The following is a 9,735-nucleotide window of genomic DNA, read 5'->3' as shown; positions in this document are numbered from 1 at the left end:
CTGCAGGGCGCAGCTAGCGACAAACAACCTCCAGGGCTCCTACCTCCTCGCAATACGGGATGCCACGCACGGCAAACACACGTGGGTAGAATTCTCCCCTGCCCAAGGCGGAATAAACCAGGAGTGGGTGCACCATCCCCTCTCACAGGTCTTGATGCATCTGGGAGCCATTTTACCTCGTCCCTCACTGCTGTCCCCTCCAGTATGTGTAGCCCTCTGGTTCAGTTCAGTTCTGGTCCGGCTTACCAGGTTATATGGACCTCAAGCCTCCCCCTCCCCCAACGCGGCAAGGCGGCTCCCGTTAGGGGGGAAAACTGATGAGGCTCTTGGCAATGAGAAGCTGTAACGGCCCATTTTGGCCTTTTGGCAAGTGTAATAACCAAAAACAAAAAATTATTTAGAAGTTGAAAATTTTATTCTTACTGTGTAATAAGTTTAATCAATATACTTCCAGAATTAAAAACGGTACAATTTTGCTTCATAATTTCATAATCTTTGTAATTTTATGTAAGTTCCTCTTCAGTGAAACGATGTATTACATTACATTTTGCAACATGCATTACTTCAATACAGTTAAGCAATGGAAAGTATGGGAAATAAACATTGGCTAATACGAAATGAAGGAAAGGAAAATCATGTTCAAAAAATGCATTACTATCTTGTAATCTTTTGTTTTAATAATAAAAGTAGTCATGTTGACCTTACATTGCTATACAGAAAACCAGAAAAATCAGTTTTGTCATATAAGGTAAACAATTAAACATTTATACTAGGATTAAAATCTTTATTTATGCTTATCTATGAAAGCTGCTTGTACAGATTTGTTGCCTCAGTAATTAAAGTTCTTGATGCAGATCCAGAAATCTGAAAATTAAAGCGTTTTGCTAATTAAAATGATGGATTTAACATGTTCAGTGAATAATGTATTACCTTTTCAAAATGTCAGGCTGATTTTATTGAAAATCAAAGTTCATGATGCAAAAATACTGTTATCTACTAGCATAAGAATCACAGGTGTCATCTTGTGGAAACTACAAAAGGCTCTGTCATACTTTCTTTTGGAGATTCAGGAATCACTGTCTACAAGAATTCTAAAGTGCCCCTCATCCTTCCACCAAATTTATCCATATCATGCACCTGATAAATTAATGACTAATTAAGAGGTAACTATCCTGTGCCTAATCATGTAACCACTGTCTTTTCCACTCCAGTTCCCATGAATTCCCTGTTATTTGTGATGTTTTGGATAAAAAAAAGAAAACAAATAATTATGCAGCAGAAAAATTAAAACAATTCATAAACAGTAGACTCACCTTAACTGATGGTAAGCTTGGCACTGGGGGAGTGATTCTCATGGGGGGCTGCTGATGGGCTAGCAGCAGCCACACCTGATTTGGATGTTTAACTGCAATTTCCTCGACCAAGTTAAATCCTTTCCTAGAAAGTTCTGGGGGTTGTTTTGAATCTAGATAACACACTATCACATTTAAGAGTTCAGAGATATCTAACACACTTAGGTTCATTGTTATTACAAAGGTCCTTAGTCTGTCAAGAATGGCACACTGGGCTTTATATGCCATAGTCATATAATAACCACTCCTGCGAGACTTGCCAAGGCTGACATAACTCTGATTTTTCAAGAAGGAGCAAAGAGGTGGGAAAACCTCCTTGAGAGTGCGTTTCTGCAGGAACTCGCCACTTGTTATCATCATGGTTGATAGAACTGCAAAGGCCCGCATCAAGACCACAAAGTCTGAGTCCTTTAGCCGCAATACTAATGGTTTCCAGAGCTTGTGCAACACTGGTAATCTTTCATCCTCCCAATGACTCAGGGCTTCTGATCCTACTCTGGCAATTTCTAAAATCAAAAGTTTGATTTGTCTGTCTTTTGTGTACAACATATATGAACATGTTTCCATGATACTGACTACTAGTTCAATGTGCCTGGGACTTTTTTTCTTTTCGTCAGTGACAGTATGATCGTCTTCCATCCCTTCCTCTTGATGTCCTAGTTTCTTGAATGCATCACCAACATCCTCTTCTTTAACCTCACAAACCTCATCACTATCAGTTTCCAATCCTTCTTTAACTTTCATTTTGGTTCTATGATAATTTAACAAAAAATTGGCTACCTCTCCCTTCTTATCACTAGACTCTGAAAGTATCTTTTCAGCACAACCAACATGATCATCTTGTTTTTCTTTCTCATCCACATGCTGTTTTGCCTCATACTTCTTAACAGCCATGACATAAACCAACAGCACTCTAAGCAGTGGCAAAGCTTGTGTACTATGGTGCATATTACAGGAAAGCAATACATCTTCCACTAGCTCTTCAGTGAAAGCCATCACATCCACATTGGCATATTCCAAGCACACTTGAAGAACTAAGGGTGCAGAAGGATACTGCGGCAATCTCTTGAGCCTCATTGAAAGAGGATACCAGAAGTGCGGTACACACTTCTCTATTAGCTCTGATATGCTACCAAATTCACAAGCTTTGGCAATTTCCTTTAATGTATTACTAGCTGTGTGTCCAACCAGGACATTGGATTCTCCAGCTTTTTCCATCACTGGACATAAAACTTTGTTTAGGAACATTACAAAGTCAGTACCAACCATATGGGCACAAGCACTGATCAAATTCAAGGCATTGGCTACAAGTACAACATTGTTCTTCACCATATCCACTGATATATTCCTGTGTGTGTTAACTGGAACAAGGAAGTCCCTTACAGTATCTACATCATCACTATTAGTTTTACCTTGCACATGGACATAAAGTGCTGCATCAAAAATTTCCTGACACACTATGAGTTCTATCACACTTTGCACAATGTTTTCACTCTCTTCTGGCTGGTCAATCTGCTTGTCCTTCTCTTTCCATTTTCTCCTGTCCCTTCCTGGAAATAATAGAGGAAAATAAATATTTTACAAGCACTTTTTTCTCTCAGTTCTTAAAAGTCGACACTGATAATAGCAAATAGAACAAGTAGTATATGATAAAGTAAAAGATGTTATAAAACATCAATACCTCCTTAAAAAATACCCCATCTTCTCTGCTTCACTTGCAAGAATCAATTTACAAGAAAATAATAAGAAAGAAAAATACCAAAAAGAGAATGGTAGGATGTACATTTATATTCACTTTACATTGAAAAATCTCCAATAAGAACTTGTTTTATCAACATCATGTTTCACCTAACATTAAACACACTAAACTATATATTACTGCTACACTGACACATCCTACTGTACTAATATTATATCAGAAAGACTATAAAGACAGTGATAAACTATACTTATATCACATCTCAGAACGTCAAACCTTGGAGGATTAGCGTAAGCAAAAGGAGGACTTCCTTCTGGTATTGTGTTGTTTCCTGCAGAAGGTCAAGGCACAGGTCAGTTACGGGCTTCACATCACTATGGCAACCAATCAGGCGACAGGCCGATGTGAGAGTCTCAAAAATGCGTCTGTCGGTGAAATATCTGAAGGACTGACCTAGTGTTGGCTTGAAACTCAGCACCTCGAAGGGATCTGGGTTGAGGAAGAGATGTGTAAGTGTGGTGCTGTGATCTTTATTTTATTTCAATATTCTTCAAATTTCTACACATTCTAATTAGCAATCTAAATAACAATAATTACACAAACAATAATAATAATAGTAACAATAATTAGAATAACAATAATATTAATAACAATAAGAATAAGAATAAGAATAACAATAATAATAATAATAATAATAATAATAATAATAATAATAATAATAATTAAAAAATCAGTAATAATAATCTCAACAACAATAATATCAAGATTAATACTAATAATAACATCATATAATAACAACAATCACAATAATAATCATAATCATAATTATGGTAATATTAACAATAATCATAATAATAGTAATAATGATAATAACAATAACATTTGATAATAATAACAATAATAAGAGTAATAATGATGATGATGATAACAAAATTGTTTACAAGAAGAAAAATAACAAACAACAGAATTTTCATACTAAATGAATGAATAATAAAAAAGAAAGAAAGAAAGAAATCACAAGAACTATTGAAAACTAGTAAACGTAACAATTTTAAAAAATTTAATATCAATAAAAAAAATTAAGTTTAATCTAATATCTTCTTAGTTAACACAAAGGCCTTACCATGAGTGTTTGTTTTCTCAAGCAAAAGGTCCGATTCCCTCGTGTCAAGAGTGAGCATGGAGGTGAGAGCTCGAAAGAGACGCTGCGAGTGACTTGGCCACATTACCAGATGGCTCAATCTTTCTCCAAGGACCTCTAAGCATCCAAGTAACTGCCTTAAAGATGTTAGCGACTTCACATCGTCTGGAAAATAATATGGAGCACATGCGTTAACAATACTTGATACATCTAGATTAGCTCCTAAAAGATACGTCTTGTAATAACTTTTCAGCCATCATCGGAAATTAATAAAATATCATATCCAAATAGCAAGAACAAAAACTGAAGGAAAAACTAAAATCTTAAACTAGGTATATGATACAGTAAATATAATACTAATATGTCTAGTCAAGTGGCACTACATCTGACATTATTTTTTAGCAATTCAAAAACCAAAGAGCATTCTGTTCATAATGAGAGAATGATCAAAGAAATTAAAAAGTAAACAACTGTATCATACATGAGTAATATCTTTATCCCTATACAAACCCTGACAATATTTACAAAATATTGTCACGAATATAAACTTTTCCATACTGCATATCAATTATAGAAGTTTCTTTCTAGCTACTGAATAAAAGGACAAGTGATGTCTGTTATTTCAAATATACTTAAATTTTAAAACTTCCAGTCTATCCTGATATGGTATATGAAAGTGGTGAAATACAAATATAATTGTACACAAACATTATTTCCAGTACTATGAAAATTTGTGTCTATAATTTTCCAGGCTATATAAAGTGTGGTCTACATAAGGCATTTCATCAGGATTTAAATATCTATTAAAAAATAACATGGCAAATTTTATACAACTGTCATGAAAGGTATTTAGAATTAATTTATTAAAGCTCAAGACTATTCATCTATCTATCTACGTAATTATCCATCGATCCATCCTCTCATCCTTCCATGTATCTAAAATAGGCAATATGAAACAGCATCAAACAATATTTACCCTTTATAACTTAAAATCAATTATCGTTCCCAATCATATATCTTCTTGAACATTTTTGCCAATCATAAGAAAAGAATGCACAAACCTTCCTGTCGAAATATAGTCGGCAACTGCGAGGAGAGGGAGTAAACTTTTTCTTCCAGTAGTTCCATCAACCCTTGCTGCTTGCCCTGGAGTTGGTTCTTGCCGATATGTAGAACCTGTGTGATGGTTACCAGAGCCTCCTGAGCTGCAGAACCTACTTCTACCACATCATCACTCCTCAGTGTCACTATCACTTCAATTGCCATGACTAAACTGCCTTCTAGTGATCTGAGAAAGAAATGGACTATCAGATTAACGGCATTTACACAAAAATACTGATTGGCAAAATATAAGACCAAATAATAAGCTTATGCTACTTTTGCTTTTTCTAAACCAATATCTATCTCATTTTAATGCAGTGAATTAAAACCACATCAGCATCCCTATGACAACCTGGTTATTTCCAAATTATTCAAACTTTTATAATTCAGTAACCACTTATCTCTGGTAACCCTCTACAAGCTGAAAGCTATGAATTCAAACCAAGAAAAGCATCACCTTGAGCACTTGCATATGATCTGCTGAGCCCAGTCTACAAGACTCAGTCTCACTTTCCAATGCGAGTGCGTCACCAGCTTGGCCATTGACTGGACCAGGAGCATTAATTTGTCTGCTGTTCCTTGAATCCAGTCATTATTCAGCTTGATATTTGGCAATTTTGGTGAATTATTCTGAAATAATTTGTTTTTTAATACAAAGATTATATTAAATGAAAATATAATTTCAAAACAATGTTGTCCCACTACTTAAAGAAAAATTAACAAATAAATCATAAAGAAGACCTTTGGTTGGATGTATATTATTATAATCTGAAATGACAAACTTGGCATTAATTTTCTATGCACTTTGAAATACTAAAGTAGTATTTAATATGGTAATGAATGAACGGCTACCAAACAACCCTCTCAGAACAATTAATCATAGCTCACAAATCACCTCCTCGTCTGGACCAGGAAGATCAAATTTTGAGTTCTTTTTTCTTCCAGTTTCTCTTTTCTTCGAGTTTTCCTCGTCCCCAAAAAGACGTGATTTCAACTCTATCACAGTTTTGTTGTCCCCAAAGGAAGAAGTTTGCTCTTCAAGGAAACTGTCCCTCATAACCACAGTCACAAAGTGAATCCAAGTTGTAATTGCAGCCTGATTAAAAATGGGATAAAAGAAAATAAGACATGAAAAAGAAAGGAATAATAAAATAGTGTTTAATCCTGATATTCTTTCTATCTATTTTATTGCTTTTATCAGCATTATTCATACTCAAGAGAAAATAAACATTTTCTTACGTCTCACAAGAAGACAAAGTAGATCAGACTACAAAAAACAAGTCATACACATCACTCACCACAGTAAGCTTATGACCTTGCTTTTCATCTCCGGTGGCAATTTTAGCAAGGGCCATTACAATACCGGGAAGAAAGTTCGAAAAGGTCTGACTGATGGCCATCTGCTGATCTTTGAAAAACATTTCAAAGTTCTTTTTCTGGCCAAGTGCTGACAAGGTCTCAATTGCTTCAGTTCTGGAAAATAAAGAAACAAAGCGTGAAAGAAACAAAACAAAGCAAAACAAATTACATCTGCATTATTAGAGCATGGTTTCCAAACAGTGTATAAAACAAACAGTACATTAAAGATGTGAACTTCAAATTACCTTAGACTGCGATTCTTTTCTTCCTGAGCCAGCTTCAAGCAGATAAAAACAGCATGACCTAGTTGGGGTCTAAAGACATCCCCATATATTTTATCTTTAACATCATTTGAAGTGTTGTCTACTATAATTGATACTGTTGCTAAAGCAGCCTGCTTACAATCCTCACTCACATTGCCAACTGTAAAGAAATGGTTAAATGAGAAATATTTTCTAAACAACTTTCAAATCAATATGTGATCAACACCTGCAACATGGAAATCAGCAGAGTCAAGGCAGATGATTTGTCATTCTACTTTAAAGTTTCAACAAAACTAGACCTAGGGGGAATGCCTAGCAAGTACTGAAATTCTATATTTGAAGGGTCTGTGCTGTAACTGCTGAGAATTGTAATTAATAATAATAAATAGTTTAATTCCATTTTCAACAATGGATATTCTTTGCTGTGACATGCTGTCTGTTTATTTGCTTTTAAATCACCCTGTGTGCACGGAATTGCCAAGGTGACCATACACTAGCAGTGCACAGGATCGAATGCTAATCAGCAAAACCACCAGATGAGAATGCTACCATTTCACCATACAGCACACAAAGAACACTAAGTACTAGTACAATCATGCAATTATTGATTTTTTTATAAAGATATATCAGCAGTATAAAAATTCTGATGTTGTCAATAGGTTTACTATATAAATATTGTGGAGCAATTTTACAATTTATGAAATTACATGAAAGTTAGATCACTTTTAGAAGTTCCCGAATGATGTATCTTGGCTTTAAAACACAAATATACATATACATATATATCTACTACCATACTAAAAAAGATAAATAAATATTGTAAGACTAACTTTAAATACAAGGTATTCTTTAAAAGATAAGAGTGAACAGATATTGTATGAGTTCACATTACAAGTTAGTTCTATGTAACATGCTCAACATTAACAATAATGAAAATACAAAGGTTCTTGACAGTCTTTAAATGACAAACCTCAGGCTTCTTGAAACATGATAAGTGCTGGGTATATATTATTTCCGACACATTTCATCATGCAGCCAATTATCCACTCAGCATACAATAAGTATATCCTATTATGTCAAAATTCTTTTGCTTTTTGTCCATTTTTAATCCAAACTTTAAAAAAATATAAATTTGCTTAATCCAAGGACTTCCAAATAATGGTATTTAGGTCAAAAAGATATGTCAGGATATGTGCATCCAAAGGTGCTCTCAGACTTATTGGCTGAAAAAAAAAAAAAAAAAAAAAAAAAAAATTATTATATGTTTTGTTAATATACCTTCCATCTATAGCCTCGATCCTCGGTCATCAGAGCTATGCAACTGTGAGACCAAAGCTATACCAACCATAATACACAACCCACTAAAGGACTGTGCAGCTCGGAGCTTACTAGCTTCCACAGACATTATCTATATACTCATACATAAGTAAAAATAGTGAAGTTTTACACACACTGCCTGTGGAAATTGATTTAGCGGTTCAAAGCTGGAGTCAGAAGTACTGATGTGTATTTATGAAAGATGGAATAATGCACTGATATGAATAAATAACTTGACCTCCCCAACCTGACCCAGGTTTGAGGCCTGGTTGGAGAGGTCAAGTTATTTAAAAGTATTTAGGGGCAATTGGTTTGAGAACACCTTTGGATGCACATAACTTTCATATGTTCTGTGTCATTATCTAAGCTTACTATGTTTTCATAAAACTTTACTGATGAGATAAAGCTTTCTTTGCTAGGAATATTTTTGTCACTGAATTAGGTTAGATAAGCTTTAAATGTATTGCTACCATTCCTCAATATACCTATGAGACACTCCTGAAATTGTGGAATTTATCCTTTTTCATTTCCATTTGAAAAAAGGCCCTAAGAGCTTTCTTACTGACTACACTTTATGGGCATAAAAAAGAAAAAGAAGAAAGACAGAAAGAAAGAAAGAAAGAAAGAAAGAAAATAGAAAAAAATACTCATTCTACATATATGCTGAGAAACTGAAGTCAGAAAGTTTGCAAGGCTACTTGAATGAAGTTGACTATAATGTCATTCTAGTATCAGTTACAAATACATACCTTTCTCTGGATTTCCACGGTCAGTCAGGATGAGAAACAACTGTGTGAAAATCTCTTGGAAAAACTGGAACTCCTCTATGATTGAAAACCTGAGGACATCTCTTAGGCACTCGACTATTTCTTCTTGCAGACTCCATGTCCTGAAAGAGTAAAAATAATTATACAAACAATAATCACATTCTTTGTCTAAAGTCAAATAAAGTTATTACGGGAGCATTTGATAAATAAATCTAGTACTTCACAAATAAAGATAAATTGTAATGTTGATTACATTAGGCCTACACTTTCCATTTAAACTGAATAACTATAATTATACTGACAGTCTGAAGTAGCAGTTATACATCACAGTTCAAAAAAGAACATTAATATATAGTAATTTTACCATAACTCAAAGCAAATTTGTGAGATACCAAATACATCATAAAGACTATTTTATGGAGCTTCAGCCACCATTAAATATTCATTATTCCCTCTACATAATTCAACAACATGGACACTAATATAAGCTATGAAACAGGCATATATGCATGATTTTTATCAACATTGACCAAAAAAATCCTTATTTAATGGTACTTTAAAGCTGCAAGAGAAAACAATGCAAAGGTGTATGAGTCTCAATTTCAATGTGAATACAAAAATAATCCTACTTGGGAAAATGGAAACAGAAAGTAAGCTATCAATCTCCCTTCTACATCTTTAAAAAACTAGTTGAACATATACAAAATTTTTCATTAATTTACATATTTCATAAAAC

At 34.1% G+C, this 9,735-nt stretch overlaps 1 protein-coding gene across 1 annotated transcript in view; it reads right to left on the bottom strand.

Annotated features, from left to right (window-relative positions):
- Positions 1 to 770: 770 nt before the first annotated feature.
- Tti1 (Telo2 interacting protein 1) overlaps positions 771 to 9,735 on the bottom strand; it is a 10,595-nt gene continuing 1,630 nt past the window's right edge. Inside the window, exons 2-11 of the mRNA XM_027367088.2 lie at positions 8,982 to 9,121; positions 6,898 to 7,075; positions 6,592 to 6,766; positions 6,189 to 6,389; positions 5,751 to 5,923; positions 5,254 to 5,480; positions 4,175 to 4,357; positions 3,328 to 3,540; positions 1,314 to 2,902; positions 771 to 864 (exon numbers count right to left, since the gene is read on the bottom strand). Coding sequence (XP_027222889.2) covers positions 799 to 864; positions 1,314 to 2,902; positions 3,328 to 3,540; positions 4,175 to 4,357; positions 5,254 to 5,480; positions 5,751 to 5,923; positions 6,189 to 6,389; positions 6,592 to 6,766; positions 6,898 to 7,075; positions 8,982 to 9,121 — 3,145 coding nt within the window. The 3' untranslated portion in view covers positions 771 to 798. The remainder of the gene's footprint in view (positions 865 to 1,313; positions 2,903 to 3,327; positions 3,541 to 4,174; positions 4,358 to 5,253; positions 5,481 to 5,750; positions 5,924 to 6,188; positions 6,390 to 6,591; positions 6,767 to 6,897; positions 7,076 to 8,981; positions 9,122 to 9,735) is intronic.

Source organism: Penaeus vannamei, chromosome 34, assembly GCF_042767895.1.
Source record: "Penaeus vannamei isolate JL-2024 chromosome 34, ASM4276789v1, whole genome shotgun sequence".
In the NCBI taxonomy this organism is placed as follows: Eukaryota; Metazoa; Arthropoda; class Malacostraca; order Decapoda; family Penaeidae; genus Penaeus; species Penaeus vannamei.
Note: the sequence above shows the minus strand (reverse complement) of the source record. Positions and strands in the feature narration are given on the sequence as shown.